At 37.0% G+C, this 22,408-nt stretch overlaps 1 protein-coding gene across 1 annotated transcript; it reads right to left on the bottom strand.

Annotated features, from left to right (window-relative positions):
- Positions 1-1,136: 1,136 nt before the first annotated feature.
- On the bottom strand, positions 1,137-19,128 carry LOC107822926 (uncharacterized). Its single transcript, XM_016649514.2, has 10 exons — positions 18,669-19,128; positions 17,451-17,601; positions 17,172-17,355; positions 15,020-15,090; positions 5,779-5,916; positions 5,451-5,542; positions 3,292-3,563; positions 2,471-2,556; positions 2,233-2,334; positions 1,137-1,586 (listed from the first exon to the last, which is right to left on the bottom strand). The coding sequence occupies exons 1-10, from the start codon at positions 18,746-18,748 to the stop codon at positions 1,425-1,427; spliced, it is 1,338 nt and encodes a 445-aa protein (XP_016505000.2). The 5' UTR covers positions 18,749-19,128; the 3' UTR covers positions 1,137-1,424.
- Between the last annotated feature and the right edge of the window lie 3,280 nt (positions 19,129-22,408).

The raw sequence follows: 22,408 nt of genomic DNA, 5'->3' as shown, positions 1-22,408 counted from the left end.
TACGCAGGAATCACATTAAACTCCCCGAAAAGTGGAAAGTATTTGACTTTTTCTCAACAAATAACTTGAACATACCATCTTGGAGTACTAATTATTAAGAGTAGAAACGCCAGCCATTAGGAAGGTAAAAATCTCGCAGAAAAATAAGGAAAGAGGAGAGGAGAAAAAAAGAAAGAAAAATGGTGTAATTAAATCCCCTAATTTAAGGCACTAATTATGAATTGTATATAATTTATAAATAATCCTTGTTTAGAGTGGGCAATATACAAAATTAGGATAATTTTGGTAAATAAGTTTCAAATATTGTATAGGAAGGAAAAAATCTCAATTACATTGATGCTTGTTTCTGATATGACTGGTGATTTCATGTTTCCGTTTGACATGAAATCCCATTTTCTTCATCAGTTTAACATTCTTGTTACCAAATCATGACTAGAATATAACTTGTGCTTTCTACAAATATGACAGGCAATTTTTTTACATCAAGTTACTTTTCTCCATTGATCTTCTCATGATAACTGCATCTGTAGAAACATTTTCCCTAAAGATTCGATACCCACAACAACAAAAAAGAAATAATGGCAAGATAACACTAAATCTAACTCCTAATTTCATCTGTCAGAAGCTAAGTATATCGATTGCCCGAAAATGGAACAAGGAAGAAAAATAAAATAACTGGAAACTGATTAAGATGAGATTACATGAAAGAAGGAACTTCTGCGCGAGTGGGTGCGGAAGAGAGCTTAAACTGCCCCAAAAGAAACCAAAAATGTCTCTGGGACTTGGAGATAAAACTTTTTGTTACAGAAACGATCATATTCGAGAAACAAAAGATTAAAGCAGGTGAAGTCATACACTGTAACCCTTTCAAGATTGCGGACTATTTCCTTACGTCTATATCTAGAGGGGAAAAACCCAAATAGGTTATGCACTTTCCTTCAGCTTTTGGCTTAAAGGGACAAGGAACACTGACAAACGGAAGAAGAAATAGATAAGCGATAACTATAAAACAAGAGTGTTAAAAACTAGAAAAAACTTTCTTCATTGTTAAGCTCGTAGACACCCATCAAAATAGCGCGTTGATTTTTGCAAGTCACATAAGATCGAATAATTCAAGTAAAGAGCAGACTGAAATATACAGCTATCACATATATGAAGTTAACAAGCAAGCTTTCCAGTTTTTCTACATTTGATGTATTCTCTCTAATGAAAGGCAACATATAATGATAAGGATTTAGCATACACATCTTACAAATCATAATACAGAAGAAAAGAAACAATTGGTAGTGAATGCAATAGCAGATTTAGGCTCTAAACGAGAAGAGGAAAACCAACAATGGAAAATTGAACGACTTTTACAAAAACAAAAAAACGGATAAGAAAATACAAAAAGTTGAAACAAAAATTAAAAAAAAAAATCCACTTCAGCCAGCCAAGTGGCTGGGTGATCTGTTGAACATGGCATGCCACATGTAAGCTCTAGAAAGTACCATCTCAAGCTCTGAATGGCTCCAGTTATGAGTTGGAAGGTGCTGAAGGAACATAACCATCTCTTGGAAGTCAAGCTTCAGCAGCTTATCTGACCACTGCACAATAAACACAACATTGAGCAAATATACATAGCAAAGCTCCTTGAACAGCAATTCTTCATAGGAATATCAGGTCTAGTAAATAGAACAGGCAAAGGAACGCTCTAAGATTCAGTTGTGTATGGAAAATAAAATTGGTATTAGAAAGAGTATGAAGAACTACTGCTGCTCAAGAGACTTATAATGCATACGCAGGAAAATAACACTCTGGTCACAAGAAACAGAGGTTTTGGGTCAGTGACTGGAATACTGTGTAACGATACCCATGATAGATTCTTTCTTTGCATGGTCTAAGACCATGCGTCATATGTCAAGGGGTGCCTATAACTTATAATAATACTTGAACCCTGTTTCCTTCAATTCGATATTTACCAATCCATTCTGGACTTGTCTAACAAACCTTTCTTTCTAAAATAAGGTAAAAGAGTGTGTGTTTGTGTTAGTGTGTTTTTTCTATATATGTAATGCCAGTAAGATTCAGGGAGTGTTTGGTATGAAAGGCAAATATTTTTGAAAAATGTTTTCCAACCATGGGAAAATAAGTGATAAAACCACTCAGTTCCTGGAAAACATTTTCCTTCATACCAAACACACCATCAATGTCATCACATAAATCTCAAGCAGATATTAAGAGAAATCTTACTGTGAGCAGAAAGCTTGCAGCAATATATACAAGAAAATCTGGCAGCGCATCACCTTCTGCAAGGTATGTATCCCACAATCGAGAAACAAGATGGAAAGGGATCTGCAAGAATAGATTGATTAGGTCTCTGTCTTAAGGTATTCTTTACTATGACACCTGAAAAGGGCTTTATCAACAATGCAGAACTTAGGAAAAGGATGAAAAAAAAAATTAATATGATAAAGGCAGAAAAACAAACCTCGCGTATCAAGAGACAGTTGAACCAGCGAAAAGCAAACTGGAGAAACTCAAGCCCTTGCTCTTCCATGTGTGTTGACACAGGTTCTATTAAATGGGGAGGAACCAAATATCAAAATTATAACATGTCACGTAAAAAATTTCTGAAAGAATATATATAGACAGGACGGAGAGAACAGTAATTATGCTGCCATTTCTTAGTCACCCTACTTTCAGTTCTCGTACTTTGTTACCTCAAAAACCACAGTTTAATCATGGTTAACCTCTAATACTTCGGAAGCAAATTAGGGTTTTCTTACACTTGATGAAATTCAACATTTTATCAGCTTCTTTTAACATTTTCTAGTAACTAGTCTTGTAATGCGTTTTTTTTTTTTAGAATGGTAACATAAAACTTGTAATGTGTCTTTACCATGTCCAAATGTTCACGTGATTCAAGTTCCAATTATCAAAAGACAATCTCAGCCACCTCCATCAACAAATTATAGAAAATACCTACATGTGTAACCCATTGCAACCAATACAGAACAATCTTAGCTGGCCAAGACAAATTGAATGAAATAAATACTGGTTCCAACAGTAAAACACCCTCATAATGATGCCAATCATAGAGGTATGCGTCCTTTTTCACAGTCGTAGAAAGTTAACTTATTCACAACATAAATAAACATATAATATGCTGAAATTTTTTTTGCTTAACCTTTAAAATAAATCACTGTTTCACATATAGGAAATCAGTACTGTTTGACACCAAATTCCAGATTTCTTGTATTATGCAGTAGTTAAAAAAAACAAATAAAGTAGAAACCACTAGGATATTACCATCTATCCGTCTAACCAGCTCCTTTAGCTTAAACACAAGGCGCTGGATTCCTGGTTGAGCAAATGTGTAATGGTCTTGCATCCCATCAAGCAATTTTGATAGACACCAATAACAGTCAGCTTCTATGTCAGATATTTTCTCAGAAGGCAGACCAGACATCATCCATTTGTCAATGCTCCCTTCTAAGTGTTCTGACAAGAAAACAACTAAGAATGGTGTTGCAAGATCATTTATTCCCTGCACATATCCACTCGCAGGGTGCCGGATGGCCCTAGAAAGGAAAATGATAAATCACCAACATATGAGAGAGCATACAAAACACCAACATGAGCAATTAAAAAAGGTTAACGGATGCCCATGCATCTTCTATTCTTTAAGTTTTATTTTCTGGACACCCTTAAGGGGATGGCTACTACGGCCTAGGGGTGTGCATTCCGGTTTTGATTTGGTTTTGTATTTGGATCCACTTTTTCAGTTTTCCGTTTTCGCACTCCAGATAGGGGTTGAACTGTGTTTTAGTGCTGCCAAGCTTCCAGTTGCGAGAGCACAACCACTTATACCGATTTACTTGATACTTATCCCCTATTGCATTGAATAAATAAAAAAAAGAGGTCAGTGCAACGGCCCCCTATTGGTTGATCCAATATTGAACGGGGATGAGCAATCCAATCAAAACCAAAATTCGGTTTGGGCTTTATTTCTCTCTTTTCGATTCGGTTTGGTTTGGATTATTGGATTTCTCTTAATTGCTATAATCATTAATTTTTATTTGGTTATAAGAATGAGCAAGGTATTGTACATAGCAAAATCTTAGTGTGCTACTTGGTGTATAAATCAGTAACTATAAAGAAGAGGAGATCATAAATTTCTCATGATTCTTTTTTCTTTCCATACATACATATACTTGTCGAGATGTACGTGCTTTCTGAAAAAAAAGAGATAAGTTCATGAAACAACAAAAATTGTGAGTTCGCTTACAAGAACTCTCTGATGGAAGAGAGATCCTTAATATTAATCAAGCTAACTCATAAAACGAAAGTCACCTTATACTCGGAAATGATCGTTTGAAAAACTTGAAACCATTTTTCACACTCTCAGAAAATGTCAAACATAGCAAACATATAGATAAATAAGGATATAATCTCGGTAGTTGATTAAAAATTACAAATAAATTAAGTAGATCTTATCTGAAAATTCGTTTACGATATCTTCTGCTAACTGACATACTGTGGCACCAAACGTTAAGTATATTGTAGTTGCAAAAGTAAGAAAACTGAAAGACAGAAAGATGGAAACTAGGAAAGAAGAGTCCAAGCTTAAGACAAGCAAATCCCTAAATTTTAAAAAACACAAGATATTTAAGTGCAAAATAAAAATAAAAATAAAAAGTATATATTAGTAATTCGGTATTTTGTTTTTTTCAATTTTTATTTTAAAAAATACGAATTTAAACCGAAAACCAACAATCATAAATTTTTATCTAAGACCAAAAAATAAAAAAAGGAAAACCAAAACATTCGCTTTGCTTTGGTTTTTCCGTTTAATCCGACTAACGCACATCCCGAATGGCTACTACCAATTTCGGTTTTGCAAATCTTTGGTGTTTCTACCTATTTGAGATTAAAGAATAGTTCTAGGTAAGGGTGGCAAAATGGTTAAAAGAAAACAGTTAACCACCCATATTATCCATTAAAAAATGGGTTGGATAATGAACTTTTTAAAAACGGGTCAAATATGGATAAGAACCATATTATCCATTTAGAAAATGGATAACCATTGGGTAACCAATGGATAATCAATGGGTCTAACTTCTAAGTTTGTAAAGCCTCAAATTGGGGGTTGCTCAAGTTTGAGACACTAGGAATTATCCCAAAAGTGATCATATTCAAAAAGTCATGGATAATATGGTTACCCATATTATCCGCCGGTTAACCCATTTTTTATCCGTATTAAATATGGGCCGGGTCGGATAATTTATCCGTTTTTCTATTACCCGTTTTCGACCCGAACCATATCCGACCCGACCCGCATGTTTGCCACTCGTATCTTAACTAAAGAAATGAATGTAATATTTTCTTTCCTCTTCCCTTTGTAGAGAAACTTTGGATTCAAGGAGAATGTTACAGATAACAAATACGGAGAAGTAGAAATAGTTTACCAAATGTAGAGTATGCGCTCCAGGGATTTCTGAACTTGTGCTTGTTGGAAAAAAGAAACATCAGGCACCGTTCTAGGGCAGTCAACAGCAATCTAATAGCACAAGAAAAGTAGTAGTTATATGATTGATGACATCCGGAAAGTGAGGCATAAAAAAGATCAAAACAGACAACCCAACAGCATCTATAAGGGGTTGAGGGCTAGCTCTCTTGGTGAGCTCCCTGCCTTCCACATTAAAGGTGGAGGGTTCAAACCCCATCAGTAGCATAGCTTCCCCTTCCCCTTTCCCCCTCCCCCGATGTAATTAAAAAGAACAGCATCCATAATACCTGCCGAAGCATGTTGATCTCTTCATCTGTGCGCTCAATATCTGAAATGTCATAGTACTGAGCAACACAATCAAGATAATCTAGACGCTTTCTTCTCAGAACTCCCTCCCTTCTATCTGAATTAGGGGGTGCATATCCCTGTTCTCAGCTCATTATTTAAATTTCATAAAAAGCAACAAACTATGTCTAATAAGAAAACCCGCAATCTAGTTTGGCAGGTTTTGTAAACAATGTAGGAAGCAAGCAAACTTGTGTACAGGAATATTAGCAAACTGAAGCAGAGATCAAGTGATTAGCGAGCTCTGGCTAAAAGCTCAATTTCAACACAAGAAGTTCACAGGATAGGCTAATATATCCTCAAATAAATACCAAAACCAGCAACTACTATTATCAGAACTCATATTTTAAACAGCGCTGCATGGAATGCTTCATATACAAGATTCTTTTAAGTACTTCTACAGGTTAACCAGAGATTACTAATATCAAAAAAATTATACAACGGCACTGCATGAAACGCTTCTTTTTTTTTTAACCGAGAAATGCTAAAGGGCCAATGGCGCACGTTCGAAGCTCAGTGGATGACAGACCCCTACCTCTACCCTTCTCTTAAATACCAGACTTCTTTTTTGAGATTGAAAAATACCAGACTTTTATCTGCAGCATGGTTTGAATCCGTGGCATGCGCTTAACCCACACATCGCATTGCACTCTTACCACTAGACCAAAGCCTTGGGAACCACCGCATGAAATGCTTCATATACAAACATCTTTTAAGAACTCTTTTTTATCAGCATAAAACATCTTTTAAGAACTTTTATAGGTTGGTTGTATTCTTGAGTACCAGGACAAAGGAGAGTCCCAACTTCTAGAAAACAAGTTGGGGTCGGCTATATGAATCCTCACTTCTTTCTTTAATTCAACTCATATATATATATATATATATATATATATATATATATATATATATATATATATGAGTTGAATTAAAGAAAGAAGTGAGGATTCATATAGCCGACCCCAACTTGTTTGGATATATATATATATATATATATATATATATATATATATATATATATATATATATATATATATATAAGTAATAAGCTATATTCAATAAGCTATCTAATAAGTCTAAAACTTATTCCCAACTAGTAAATAGTACCTATATGTATCTTTTTCTTCCATTGTATCTTATCTTTAGTTAAGCTGCATTGATTCCAAGGAATTGTAGGTCTTACGAGACAACTTCCATTCATGTGATGTTACGTCTACCCAGTCCTTTTTTAACACCTTCATTCACCATAGCTTCACACCCACTGACTGCTGCATCTGTAGGTCGACACAATACATGACCAAACCATCTCAAGCGACCTTCTCGGATTTTATCCTCAGTGCGTGCTACTTGCAGCTTCTAGCGAATGTAGTCATTTTAATCTTATCTAATCTTGTATGACTGTACATCCATCTTAGCATAGGCATCTTTGCAACACTCTTTTATTGGACATGTTGAATTTTAGTGGCCCAACATTCACTACCATATAACATTGACAGTCTTATAGTTCTATAAAACTTACCTTTCACTTTGGTAAGCATCTTTCTATCACATAACACCCTGGTAGCACTTCTCCATTTCAACCATCTTGTTATTAATCTTATGAGTAACATCTTCATCTATCATTTCATTCTCTTGAAATAACGAGCCTAGATACCTAAACTGCTTGCACATTGGCAGCGCAAATCCCTTCCAGTCTCACCTCAACTTTGTCCTTCTCATGCTGACTATACTTCCAATACATGTATTCAATCTTTACTCCTACTTACCCTAAAACCCTTACTCTCTAAAGTGTTTCTCCATAATTCAAGCTTTTGGTTGACACCTCGCTAGTTTTGTAATTAACACAATATTATCAACAAATAGTATACATCATGAGACCTCATCTTATATTGTGTTGGTTAGCTCATCCATTACTAGGGTAAACAAGTAGGGGTTCAATGCCGATCCATGGTTAGACCCACTTTATTGGGAACTCCTTTGTATCTCCTACTACTATTTTCACGCTCTCTGTCATACATATCATTTATGGCATTTATATATTTGATATGAATTTCTTTCTTCTTCATCACCCACCAAAGGACCTTTCACAATAGTTTATCCTAATCTTTATCTAAGTCAAGAACACCATCAGTAGGTCTTTCTTCCTTTCGCGATAAATTTCCATCAATCTCCATAGCAGGAATATAGCCTCCGTATAAATTCAAATGCTGAAGTGTTGGACAAGGGAGGGTCTACTCAAGAAAGCTCAAAAGACCTGGAACACTGTTCCTCAAGTTATCAGGTGGTCTGTCTGGTTGAAAGAAACAACAGAATTTTTTAAGGCAAAAGAAGAATATACAGTGCCTTAAACTTAATTGCATTTTGTTGATCGCTTTTTGGTGCAAACTAGTTTTTGTACCAGATGTAGATGATATTTTAGACGCAATTGCTGATTTGCACAACCTGTAATTACGCCTGTTGCACTGGCTTAGTGCAAATATCTATATAATAAATTATTTATCCCTCAAAAAAAACCCAACCTAGCTCTCTGTCACTCTTGTGTGTTCCTAAGTCCAAGTTCTATCACTTTTTCCAAGAATTTCATCGTATGACTTATGAGTTTAATGCCACGATAGTTCACACAACTTTCAATATCTCCTTTGTTTTTATAATTTGGATTCAGGGTACTCTTCCTCCATGGGCATCCTACAACTTCTTAGTATAACATTGAATAACTTGGTGAGTCATTCTACTCCAACCTCTTCAAGACACTTTCACACCTCTATAGGGATACTATCTGGACCACAAGCTTTCAATCTTCACATTTTATGGCGTCCTTTACCTCTGTCGGCTTAATTAAACGAGTGTAGTTAAAGTTCTATCTACACAGACGCGTGGAGGTCTAAAATGTTATTCTCTTGGTTCGAGTTTATCAATAGATCAAAATAGCCTCTTCATCTCTCCTTGATCTCATTATTTCCTGTCAATATGTTTTGAGAATACACTTCACCTGATTTAAATCCTTACCTTTCTTCTCTCCCGGACGTGTCATGCTAGTTTAAGCATTTTTTTCTCCCTTTCTCGTGTCCCTTGATTTTAGTATAAGCCACTACAGCTTCCTTTGGGCTTTACTAATAGTCTTTTAGCTTCCCTCTTAGATATCTTGTATTCTTCAAAGGCTTCTCCATCTTCTGCTTTTGGCAACCTCCTATAACACTTTCTTTTAGCTTTAGTAACTCTTTGTACCTCCTCATTCCACCACCAGGATTCCTGTGGTCGAAGTCCTAGACCTTTAGACATACCTAGCACTTCAGTTGCTACTTTTCGAATGCAACGTGACATACCTTCCACAAGATGTCTATGTCTCCCTCTAAGTCTCGAGCTCCCTGCTCCCGTAGTTTTTCTTAAAACACTAATCGGTTAGCGCCTTTTAATGCCCACCACCTAGTTCGTGGTTGCTTGCAAGTCGTCTCATTTCTCACTCTACTCTAAAGCTTTACATCTAAGACTACTAATCTACGTTGCATGGTCATTGCTTCTCCTAGAATAACCTTATGCAGTATATGACAGAACATGGCCACCAAATCAAACTATACATGAGTGTACGACTCCACAAAAACTAAACATAAGTTCATGCATTTGATGCTACAAATGGGTAATGAGATTATACAGTTGCATAGCTTGACATTGTGCATATGTCACAACCATCCTATCAGTAATAGCTCTGCCCACACTGAAATGATAGTGGAAGGCATGCCATCCTCACTAGAAGCATCGAACATCTGCGGAACAAGAGGGATTGCACTTGAAATGTACAGCTCACTGCCCCCTCTGTTTCAGTCTTTGGTGGCCCAATGCAGTGACATAAGATGGCCCATTTACAAGTGAATCATTACTTCCAAAGTTTGTCACCAGAGTGCAAATCTAGCTTCACTCTTTCAACTTGTTCAACTTCTCTTCTTAAATAATTCATAGATAATTTGTACCTAGGTATCCTGGATTACAAACTATCTTGGTAGGGTAAGAAGTCCTATTCTAGGATAACCATCTCCGGGATTCTCTATGTTAGAATAGTTATGTGAATATATGAAATTGGTCATAGTCCCGTATGTAATAGGAGTAGGTTATGTGTTATGTATACATATAAATAGGGCTCATTGTAACATAGAATAAGAAGCAATAATATTTTCTCCCGTGCTTTCTCACATGGTATCAGAGCATTAGTGAGAAAAGATCTTTGTGCGTCATTCCAGCGACATCCGGGAAGAAAAAACTAAGTCACCGTGCAATTTTACGGTGACCTAAGTGACTGATTTGTGTCATCTCACGTTTGGTGAGTGTTGTGCACAAACCAACACCACCATTAGACTCGGAAAACTCCAGCGACCAAATCCCATTAAGATTCTCCGACAACAGACACCCCACGCGCCTCCACGCGCCACCCAAATCTGTGATTCCACCGGTGCGTCTGTCCCACACACCGGCGCGTGCGTGCTTCTCTGGCCATTTTTTGGCCGAGCTTCTTCAGGACAGCCTGTTCGCACAGCAATTCCGAGTCCACCAGTACTGTTTCCGACAGATTCCGACAACTTTGGAATTTTCCGGCGTGAACAGTGTTTTCCAGCGTAAATACTGTTATTTTTCACTGTTGTGAACAGTGTTTTCCCAGATATTTCATCGGTTTTCTAGGAGTTATTGATTTCCACTATTTCAAGTTAACCCTACAACTTTTAGTCAAGAATTTGAGAAATTAATTGTAGCGACATGGGATCCAATACTATGAATAGTTGGATGGTTTCTCTACCGGATTATATTGAGTTGCTTCAGTACAAAGCATGTAAACAGACATCTTCAGAGACAGCTTCCGTTGTTCAAACATGTAATAGCGTGACTTGTGTCTCCCAATCTTCATCCTCCGATTCTTGGGTCATTGATTCAGGTGCATCTGATCATATTTCTGGTAACAAATCTCTTTTCACTATTATTTCATATTCTCAAGCTCTTCTAACAATCACAATGGCCAATGGGTCTCAAACCATGGCAACTACAATAGGTCAAGCAAGTCCACTTCCTTCCTTACATTTAGATTCAGTTCTTTATGTTCCCAGTAGTCCTTTTAATCTCATAGCCATTAGTCACTTAGCCAAATCACTTAAATGCGCTGTTTTATTTCTTGATGACCTTGTTTTTATACAAGAACGCAGTATAGGGCGGATCATTGGTACCGGGCGTGAATCAAATGGACTTATTACCTTATCCTTGCTAACTTACATGGACTCACATCTTGTCTTCTTTCAACAACTTGTCTGATTCACCAGATTTATTACATAAACGGCTGGGACATCCTAGTTTGTCAAAACTTCATAAAATGGTACCTGGTTTATCTCACTTATCCACTCTACAGTGTGAGTCATGTCAGCTTGGTAAGCATACTCGCTCTCATTTCCCTCGATGTCCCGATAATCGAGCGGAGTCACCTTTCACTTTAGTCCATTCAGATTTTTGGGGTCCTAGCCGGGTCATTTCTACCTTGGGATTCCGCTACTTTGTTTCATTGATGATTATTCCAGGTGCACTTGGATATTTTTGATGAAAAATCGGTCTGAGTTGTTTTCTATTTTCCAGACCTTCCACGCTGAAATTCAAAATCAATTTGGGGTTTCTATCCGCACATTTCGTCGTGATAATGCCTTAGAGTATTTGTCTTCCCCATTTCAGCAGTTTATGAACTCTCAAGGAATCATTCATCAAACATCTTGTGCGTGCACATCTCAACAAAATGGGGTAGCTGAGAGAAAAAATAGGTATCTCATTGAGACTGCTCGCACACTTCTCATTAAGTCTCATGTTCCGTTGCGTTTTTGTGGCGATGCAGTTCTCACAGCTTGTTATTTGATTAATCGGATGCCTTCATCTCCCATCCAGAATCAGATTCCGCATTCAATATTGTTTCCCCAATCACCCTTATACTCTCTTCCCCTCGTGTTTTTGGGAGCACATGTTTCGTTCATAACTTAGTCCCTGGAAAAGATAAGATAGCTCGTTGTGCTCTAAGTGTGTCTTCCTTGGTTATTCTCGTGTTCAGAAGGGATATAATTGTTACTCACCTGATTTTCGTAGGTGTAAGGTTTTGGTAGATTCATAGTAAACATAAGAGATCTTGTTACTCCTAACAAATGCTTATTTTTCCTTTCAGCAACAACATTTTGTGCACTGGTATAAGCCTATAAGGGCAACTAGTTTGGTGGATTATCCTATAAGACTCCAAATAAGCACCAAAATATTTTTCAATGCATTCTGTGCCATTGTCAATTCGCAAGATTTTTACCTTAGCCTCAAATTGAGTACAAATCATCTTATGAAATGACTGAAAATAGGAGAAAACTGCACTTTTGGCTTTTAACAAATACACCCAAGTCATCCTTGTGTAACAATCAATGAAAATAACAAACCATCGACTACCCAACAAAGAAATTGTTTGAGTAGGAGCCCATACATTAGAATGAATAGTCGAAAAAGGAGTTGCACTTTTATTGTCACTTAAAGGATAAGAGTTCCTTGTATGCTTGGCAAATTCACAAGCATCACAAAACAAAGATTCAAACTCAGTTCTGGAAAACAAACTAGGATATAACTTCTTTAAAACAAAAAATGATGGATGCCCCAACCGTTTAGGCCATTGTATTAGTTCTTGGTTGACATCCTTAGTTCCTCCAAAAAAGGCCCGACCAAAGTCTCGAGTTCTATGAATCCAATATAAGTCATCATGCAATCTATCACTGCCAATCTTCTACCTTATTTGAAGATCCTAAAAAACACAATGATCAGGGAAGAACTCGACACTACAATTTAGTTTTTTGGTGATGGCACTAACAGGTTAATAGGAAACTCAGGCACATGAAGAATGGATGATAATGTAATATCAAGTGTACAGACAATAGAACTTGTTCCAAAGACAAGAGTTAGGGAGCCATTGGCTATTCTGACATAATCCCCTTTGGGAATGGAGAGTAGTTTTGAAAGTCTTTAGAGGAGCCTGTCATGTGTCTATTCGCATGATAATCAATAATCTAAGAATTAAGGTGAGCATTAAAGGCAATACATGACTACACGTAATTGGAAATGGAAACATTAGAAGAATCAAGTTTGTTCAGGAGACGATGAAGATGCTGAACTTCGTCTGAAGACAAAGCTTCTCCAAAAGCAGTTTCCTTGGATGTCTCCACATTTACTGATATTCGCCTGAACCCTTGATGGACTTATACATTTTCCTCCCCGACCTCTAGTTGGCCTACTATGCAGTTTCCAGCATGTCTCTTTTGCTTTGGCTTTAAACAATAATCACAGTGCATGTGATCTTTATCAGAAGTGATTGCCCTTGGTTGCTCATGAGACATAGTTAACCCAGACTTCTCGGTTGGTGCTGAATAAGAGGGTGTTTGGATTGGCTTTTAAAAGTAGCTTATAAGCTAAAAGCCATAAGTTGGTAATACTCAACTTTTGGCTTTTGGCTTATTTTTGTACTTTTCACGCCTAAAAATAAGTGCTTCTAAGCACTTTTATCATTATCAAACACCAAAAACTAGAAAAGTACTTAAAAGGTAATAAGCACTTAAAATAAGCCAATCCAAACACCCTCTAAAGCATGACCCCTCGTCGACTCTTTTCCTGTTGAACATAAGAGTATGCATCCGCAAAAGAAGGTAAAGGAATTTTACCGAGAACTTAAACCCTGGTCTGATCATACTCTTGGTTCAAACCGGCCAGAAAATCATAAACCATTTCCTTTTCAACTAATTGTTGAAAGAGAACTGCATCATCAGTACAATTCGCTTGGAGATCTTGATAATAGTCAATTTCCTGCCATAACCCACTTAATTCGGAATAGTAATCAGTGATAGTCAACTCACCTTGCTCAGTAGCATGAATTTTATTTCGAATCTCAAAGATCTAGGCATCATTTCCCTTGCGAGAGTAAGTGCCCCTAGTTGAATTCCAGATCTTTTTAGTGGTATCAAGCAATAAATATCGCTTAGAGATTCGGGGGTGCATAGTGTTCAAAAGCCATGTCATAACATGGGAATTATCAAAATCCCATTGACCATAGTTAGGTTCAGACACAGCAGGTGCTTTCTTTTATCTAGTAATATAACCAAGTAACTTTCTAGACTTGATAAAAATTAGACAAGATCTTGACCAAGAAAGATACGTATCAGCCCCATCCAATTTTACAGCACTAATTAGAGACATAGAATTATTATCTGTTTTTGTATCACCCATAGTTTGAACAAGTAATAATCCATAGTGTCAAATAATTGAATAGGGATATTCAGAAATATAGAAATAAACTTCTAGAGATAGAATCTGCCTAATTTCGCCGGAAAAAACCATCGAAAAACTAGTCGGAAAAATTCTGCCTGGCCGGAATCTGCCGAAACTTGGATGGAAAGGGTTGGAAATAGTTTGAACAGGTAATAATCCTTACTGTCAAAAAATCGAATAGGGATATTAAGAAATATAGAAATAAACTTCTAGAGATAGAATCTGCTTGATCTCGCCGGAAAAACCCACCGAAAAACTAGTCGTAAAAATTCTGCCTGGCCGGAATCTGCCGAAACTTGGATGGAAAGGGTCGGAATAGGCCTACGACCCGAGATCTGAAAATATTTCCGGAAAAAGTCATTGCAAAACTGCAGATCTGACCAGAAAGCTAACTGCCACACCGGAACCCTAAGTCTCTTTGATAAAAACGGAACCCTAGTATTGCGAGGGAGATAACTCACATCAAAAAGGCAGCAATGACTCTAATACCATGTAGATTTGAGAAGAAGAAAAGGCTTTTTTATGTTCTTACATCCCTAAGCAAAAGTATTTATACACAAGGTCTTATGACTATTTTAAGAAGGAAAATAAATTACAATCAATCAGAATCAAATCAAATTTTCCCTAATAATCAAGCCAATCAACATTATGATATAAGGAAGAGTTGATGGAAGGAGTTGAAGGTTTTTGCCAGCTACTAGATTACATTTCTAGTTGTGGACCCCTCAAGATCTTACCCCCTTTTTTTATCTTCGTTCTTTTTTTTCTTTTTTCTTTCTTTATTTCTTGTACTTCAGCATCTCCTTGATCCCATATTAATATATAATTCCTCGTATCTACTGACCTAAAATTTTTCCAGAAAAATAAAGTTAATTAGAACCATACCAAAAGAAGCCTCCATATGTTGGGTCGCAAATATGATGGGATACCATTCCAAGCTAATTCTCGCAATTTTTCTGCAAGAGAAGTTGGGAAGTACATAAAGAAGAAAATGCAACAATCAGACCGGTAATAGCATTGAGAATTAACAAAATAGCTTTCCAAGTTGTAAGTTGTAACAAACAATAGTTACTAAATCTTCAAATCTATGCAAGTCATCAAGAAGGAAGAAAGATCAAAAACCGTGTGAGAGCAAACCAGAAACAGTAGTTTCGGTTATGATATGTGTAGATCTCTTTTAGTCTGAACATTAAAGGCCTTAGCTAGTGAAAATTCACAAAGCCCGTGAGACTAAAGAATGGAAGCCAAAGAAAGCATCACCTTTGTGATCAACGTGCCAAAGGATATGCCAATGATAGTATTTAAAGTGGCAGGGAGGGATGTAGTAATAGGCCACTACGACAATTTCGAGCCTCCAAAAGGCTTATCCTTGGCCGGAGATCAAAACTCTTCTTTAGGTATAGTAAGAATTTCAAGTAAGCGTACAATGAGCCGCTCAAAATCTTGACGCAAATGAACCTTCCCATTTCATCGGCAGCAGGTATTAGGTAACTCTATCCATCAAGGCTTGGATAGATAGGAAAAAATCACCTAGTATTTTTTTGCCTCCGCTGGGATTTGAACCTGCGACCTCATGGTTTTCACCCACTTCATTGACTACTAGGCCACACCCTTGGGTGCATACTAGTTTATTGCCTTTCTTTAAGTTATACTTTTTAACTGTCCCAATCTATTATTATAAAAAAGTTCTAATTTCAAGGATACCAAGATTAGTTAGCGCTTCATCAAACATTTTTCTTTCATGGGTAACAGGTACTTTATGTTCATGAGCATTGTAATTTTTGATAGACCATAAATTACTTTTGGCAGGTTACATACTAGTTTCTAGTTCTTTTTCTTTCCTACTGGGTAGGTGTCTTAGTGGAGTTCCTGTCAAAATGTTTGTATTGAAGTCGTAAGGTCAGGTGAAACCTTTTATCTAGTATTATCAGTTTTTTCTTTTAATTTGTAACTTCTGAAGACTTGTAGCTGTTGTTAAATATTGCATGATGGATTTTCTCCTAGTCTTTTACTTAATCCTGAGAGTCAACTGATAATGAAGTTCCGAGCGGCTCAAACTTTCTATCTTCTTCAGATTTAAGCTGCATCACCTAATTCCATTCCCCCATCTCAACAAGGTGCGGTGAACAGGAACATTTTCCTGCATCTATTCATTTCCAGGAACAAAGGAAGCATACTAATTTAAGCATTACATCCCCTACCCTGAACTTTAAACCCAATTGCAGAGAGATCATAGGGATATAAGGAAATTCTCCTCTCAAAGACTATTGTAGGCAAAACTAGAATTTCAACTCTCACACAGCATCATCAAGATGCTCTAAAAATCCTCCAAGAGCATTTTCAGCTATCACAAAAATATTTTCTTTTTTCATTGAGGTCTAGAAACAGTATTAGTCGCATTATTACATTTTTGTGCATCTACACTACATCAATGTTCCTTTGAATTAGTTATAGCATCTGTGTTAAGTCATAAGCTCATTTGTTACACATTTGGTGGATCGGGAAAGGTACCAAGCATCTTCAATGCATTTGCAACAATATTTTATGAATTGTTAGGGGACCTATGTCAAGGATTTTCAAACCCGGAGCATACTTGAAACAAATGAAAAAAGAAGAATAAGGGGGAGGGAGAGGGTCAGGAAGATTGACCGCCTTAAAGGGACTGCCTTTTCATGGTGAGAAAGGAAATTCTTCTCCCAATTTCTCAAAGAAATTAATAGTGAAAAGTTCAGGAGCAAATGCATGTAAAGGATACTCAATCATTAACTAGTCAAACAAAAGACATCTTTTTAGGATCTTGGCACCCATAGGTTCCCAAATAATAAGCTCTCACCACTATATGCCAAATTTTGACAAGAGACATTTGCTCAAGTGGTAAGCAACCTCCACCTCCAACCTTAAGGTTGCAGATTCGAGTCATCAAGGGAGCAAAGTGGGGAGCTCCTAGGGAGGGATAAAAAGAAATCATAAAACATATGCCAAATTATGCAAGAAAAGAATCATATATGTTTATATAACCAAAAACATATCTTGGTACCTAGAATAACAGTTGGCGCTGATAATTCTTTGGTGAATTTCATTAGCCTAGCTGAATCAGTAGCTCTTGAGCCCATCGATGGCTTCTGTACTTCGTTGGATGTGTGTTCTAAATTTGACGTGGACGATTTTGACTGGCTAGCGGATGAGCTAGCATTCAGATTGCTTCTCTTTTGCAGCTCATCCTGATATACAAAGAAAAGAGCTTACGTATGCTGATACATATAAGCAATAGATATACCACAAATCCCAGTACACTGAATGTCAGCACCGGTCATACCTCAAAAGATCCATCTGTCTGTTGGCTTGGTCCCGTCTCACTATCTCTTAGACTGCCATGATTATCCGGAGACCTCACTGTTGAGTTATCCACTGGGTCTGACCTCCGTGTAATCAGTACTTTGCCAGGGAAACTGCGTCCCTTTAGCAACCTGCATCACATCATAATTTTTGTGACTTCCTTGTTAAAAGTTATAGCAAAAAAGAAGGTGTTCTGATTCAAAAAGAATCAAACCAAGAAATCAACATCCTTGACTCTTAAATACCAACGATTATTATTTTTGAGGGTTTTTTCTTTAATCAGTAAAGATAATGATTTCAGATGGTGCTTCAGGGCCATAGCTATGAGACAAAGTTGCGACATGTTAACAAAAGAAGTCACTAGAATGGCAATATCCAATAAAAGGATAAGAAGCAATAAGTATGTGCAATGCAGTTCACGTTCAGGGGCTAAGTTTGGGCTTCTTTCCTCAGCATTTCTTTTTTGCTCAACTCTTCTACGGCAAACTATTAAAATACTAATGAAACCGGAAATGGAGTTGTTAAATGTATCATTAAAAGTTGTAACCATTAACTTCAAGAAATAAGTAAAAAGTCACTTTATATGCAAACAAAGTATGCTGTTCATCTCCTACTGCTAGTTTATGCTGGAGCTAGCACCAATAGTGAAGAAACTAGGCAAGGTGCATAACCAAATTCCTCCATAGGCAAAAAAGAAGCAGAGCTTTTGGGCACTGATCAATGGTTCAAGTCTACCTAAGGATGCCTCATCTGCATACACCAATGTCTTGTCGCCCAACTTCATTTGATCAAATAAAGGCTAAATTTTGCTCAACTATCCTCAAAAGCTGAACACTTGAAATAGGATTCTCCTGGAAATCCAAGTTTTGAGTTTTTGGCATATCACCTTACAGACAAATGTACTGAGCTTGGTGTTAACTATTTCTCTTTGTCCTAGTAGTAAGTAGCACAGAAATTCATAAAAGGAAATGATAAATATTAAATGCATTTCTAATCACAAATCCACCATTCAGATTACAGAATACGCGTACTCGTTCACTGATCAGACACTCCCCAAGTCCAATTGATCATAGATAACTTGAATTCCCTCAAAAGGGTACATTTAAAATGATAGGGGAAAAAAGGGATTTTACTAGAAATCTAAGTGGTGGGTTTATGAGAATTATATAGATCTGAATAAATAACAGGCATCAATTACCCTTGAACATTTCTGAGAGTTTGGTTGAATCTTGAATCAACAGTAGCATTCCTTGGATCTTCCTCCCTGTCGCTCCTCATGGTTTAATTTTTATCACTTGCCTGAGAAGCTCTCGAAACTTCGCTTTCAATGTTAAAGGAAGTTTGTTAGGAGGAGTACAATTGATGACGCCACAGAGATTTTTTCTCCTGCCTTAATATGGTACAGCTTCAACTGCGCATTAGTACAACTTCTTGATGCGTGTTTTGCTCTGGCATAACCAAAGTTGCTCTCTCCACATACTTTGACAAACTGGGCGCCATTTTTTTTTTTTGGGGGGGTTGCTAAATTTCGACAATATATAAATTTAAGCAAATAAAAAGCAAATGTTTGTAGCTGTGGGATAAATTAAAAACTAAAAAGAAATAATCTTAGAACATAGTTATTCTACATTTTAAACTCCCATTTGTCTTTTTCAAATTCACAACTAATTTTTTCCACATATCTTATATAGCCACAGGAGGAATGCAACAAAAGGAGGCAAGCTGAGAAGTGAGAACTGTATTAAGCTCGTTTGACTCGTGATTTGATTCTTCGAGTTAACAAAGAACCAACCGATCTGGATCAAGATCTTGAAACGAAACGTGGTTTATGGGCTAAATTCAAAAAATAGCGTATCTCAAGTTTTAGGACTTTAAATATGATGATTAAAAACAAGGTGAAAGATGACGATATGAACTATAAGAAAGACTATTTACTCGTTCAAAATAAGTAAATATTGATATTGCACCAGTTCAATGAAAGTTATAATTCTATGATATCAAAAGAACGAATTTAGATCAAGAAACATGTTCTTGAATGATCAAGAACTAAAAAGTTCCTAAAGTCACCACTTGGAATCAATTAACGTGATAAAGAAACACCACACGCAACTGAAAATAAGATAAAGACTATCTATACCTTGCTTGGAACCAAAAACAAGGATAAAGAAGATAAAATAGAGAAAAACACTCTATTGCAAATTAGGATCAACCTCCAAAAACATGAATTCCTTTCTACAAGCCATGAGAACCCTTTATATAGGCCTAGAGTCTCTTCTCTGATGACTACATTTCTTCCTATTCTAATAAGGAATTAAAATAGCCAAAGACAAGGAAAGTAAAATCCATATTTTACAAGGAAAAGAAACTAGAATCCAAATAAAAGGCAAATCCTTATTCTAAAGGAATACAATAAAGCAAGCCTAAACTTATCAATAAAAGAAAACAAGAAATCCTTTCTTGTAAAGAACAATAAATCATATTTAAAGAAGGAAAGTTGGCTTCTTGAGATTCTTGGACTTCTTGCGCTTCTTGAAAATAAGTCCATATGTTTGGACTTGAGCTCTAAAATATGATCTTGGCCAAAATTAATAAAATTTAATATAGATTCTTCCTTTTCATCATTCTCCCCTGGTTGAGAAAGACTCGTCCTCGAGTTTAAAGGCTCCAATAATGGCACAAGATTAGAAACTTCCATGATTTGGTTGAACTCATATTCACCAGGCTCTAAGTTGTATTTTTTCAACTTGTCAAATAGCTTCATCGTGTTGTAACAAAGCTTAGCATGTGGCTGAACTAAATTCCACTTTCTCAATAGTAACTTCGTACCAATATTTTTTCAATGAATCCTCTTAAATCGATTTTTAAACACTAATCCATAACCATAAGTTATTTTATTTTGATCTTCAGGAATCTTGAATACTTCAATTTTGTTGTGGATTATGTCATGGAAAGGAGTAGTCATAGCTCTCATGTAGGTGGCACCGGCATTCTTGAGGCCAAATGGCATGACCCTATAACAGTAAACCTCACATGGTGTGGAGAATGCTCTCTTCTTTACATCTTCTTCGTGCATCAAGATCTGGGGATACCCGACAAAATAATCCACGACGATTGTAGATCGTGCTTTGCGTAGTTGTCAATGAGGATGTGGATATTGGGCAGAGGAAAGTCATCCTTGGGACTGCTTTGTTGAGATCTCGATAATCCACACATATCCTAATCTTTCCGTCCTTCTTAGGCACCGGTACTATATTGGCCAACCAGGTGGGGTAGTTCGTGACTCTTACCACATTCGCCTATATTTGCTTGGTGACTTCTTCCTTGATTCTCATACTCAAATCGGGCTTGAATTTTCTGGGTTTCTTCTTGATTGGTGGTTTGACAGGATCGGTGGGCAGTCGATGTGAGACAATGTCAGTGCTCAACCTAGCATGCCATCATATGACCAAGCGAATACGTCAATGTATTGTTGGAGTCGCTCAACTAATTCTTTCTTCTATTCTGCCTCCAGGTGGGTGCTGATTCGAGTCTCCTTTACTTCTTCTTCATTTCCCAGATTGATCAACCATATCTCTTCGAGGTTGGGCTTCTTCTTACTTTCTAACTGTTCTATCTCCTACGGTAGATTCTCGGGAATCATAATCTCATCATATTCCTCGTAATCCGCCTCGTTGTTAACGATTTGTTCAAGGGTTTCGTTACATTTCATAATTGTGGAATGCGGTTTTTTATTAATTTGATCACTGAAAAGAAAAAAGGAGTGTAAATTAAAATAAAGACAAGTTTTCAAAATACTTTAGGAAGAATAAAATTTTATTTCATTGAAAGGAACGTCTTAGCATTAAATGAGGCGGTTTAACAAAAAGGCATCGTCATGATTCAAGCCTCAATTGATCATGCAATTTTCAAAAATTACTACAATTCTACACTACCAAGACTCCCGACGAACCAGATATAGACTGGTTGTCCAGTTCGATGACGTCTCTTCTGGTTCGACATCCATAATGGTCGGTGTCTAGATGTCATCTTTACCGCATCACTCCTCAATCATTGCCACGAACAACTTTTCAATCCCATCGATAATTTCTTTTTCTTGTATTAAGCTTTGACCTAAACTCAGAACATGCTCTAGCACAAAAACTTTCTTCCCAGGGTCACTGTTATGGACTCCTCCAATTGCAGGTTGGTATCCTAAGTCGGTAGCACCCTTCTGCTGCTTCAGTTGAATTGGCTCAGTTATTCCATCTTATTTGGCCCCCAACCCAGATCCTAGCTTGTACCCGTATTTCATCATCTCTCGGATCTCCATCCCTGATCCATATGGTGACTACATGTTGTGGTGCCATTTATCCTTCTCCATTTTCATTGCTTGCATGATCTCGACCACATGAAAGGCGATCCCATCCAGCCCCTCTATAAAAGGAACCACGTGTTCTATATAAGCTGGATGACTTCATTCTCCATGTATCACTATTTTTTAACAATCCCATTCGAACTTCATACATTGATGGAGAGTGGAAGGAACTGCCCTTGCCATGTATATCCATGGCCGCCCAAGTAGCAAGTTGTAAGAAGACGAGATATCCATCACTTGAAATAACACTGGGAACTCAACTGGTCCAACTTGCAAAGCTAGATAAATTTCCCTAATGACATCTTTATGCGACCCATTAAAAGCCCTTACCCTTACATGGCTTTCTTTCACCTTTATTATATGGATACCTAATTCTCACAGAGTGGAGAACGAGCAAATATTCACTCCAGATCCCCCGTCGACCAGTATCCGAGATATGACCTTGTCTTCACACTTGACAGTGATGTGTAGAGCTCTATTATGATCCACTCCCTCCCCAGGAAGCTCATTCTTCTGAAAAGAGATCTTATCAGCCTCCACCATCTTCCCAATAGTTGCTGCCAATACCTCACTAGTGATATTGC

The sequence above is a fragment of the Nicotiana tabacum genome, chromosome 14, assembly GCF_000715075.1.
Source record: "Nicotiana tabacum cultivar K326 chromosome 14, ASM71507v2, whole genome shotgun sequence".
Classification (NCBI taxonomy): Eukaryota; Viridiplantae; Streptophyta; class Magnoliopsida; order Solanales; family Solanaceae; genus Nicotiana; species Nicotiana tabacum.
The sequence above is the reverse complement of the archived record's forward strand: the minus strand, read 5'-3'. Positions and strand labels throughout refer to the sequence as shown.

Bases quoted from the DNA above. Each gene is read 5' to 3' on its own strand.
- LOC107822926 (XM_016649514.2), bottom strand. From the start codon at position 18,748: ATGAGGAGCGACAGGGAGGAAGATCCAAGGAATGCTACTGTTGATTCA. The intron at 5,917-15,019 runs GTATGGTTCTAA...AGCTGAGAACAG, and splicing joins ACATATGGAGGCTTCTTTTG to GGATATGCACCCCCTAATTC. The intron at 2,557-3,291 runs GTAATATCCTAG...CCCATTTAATAG, and splicing joins GCTGGTTAGACGGATAGATG to AACCTGTGTCAACACACATG.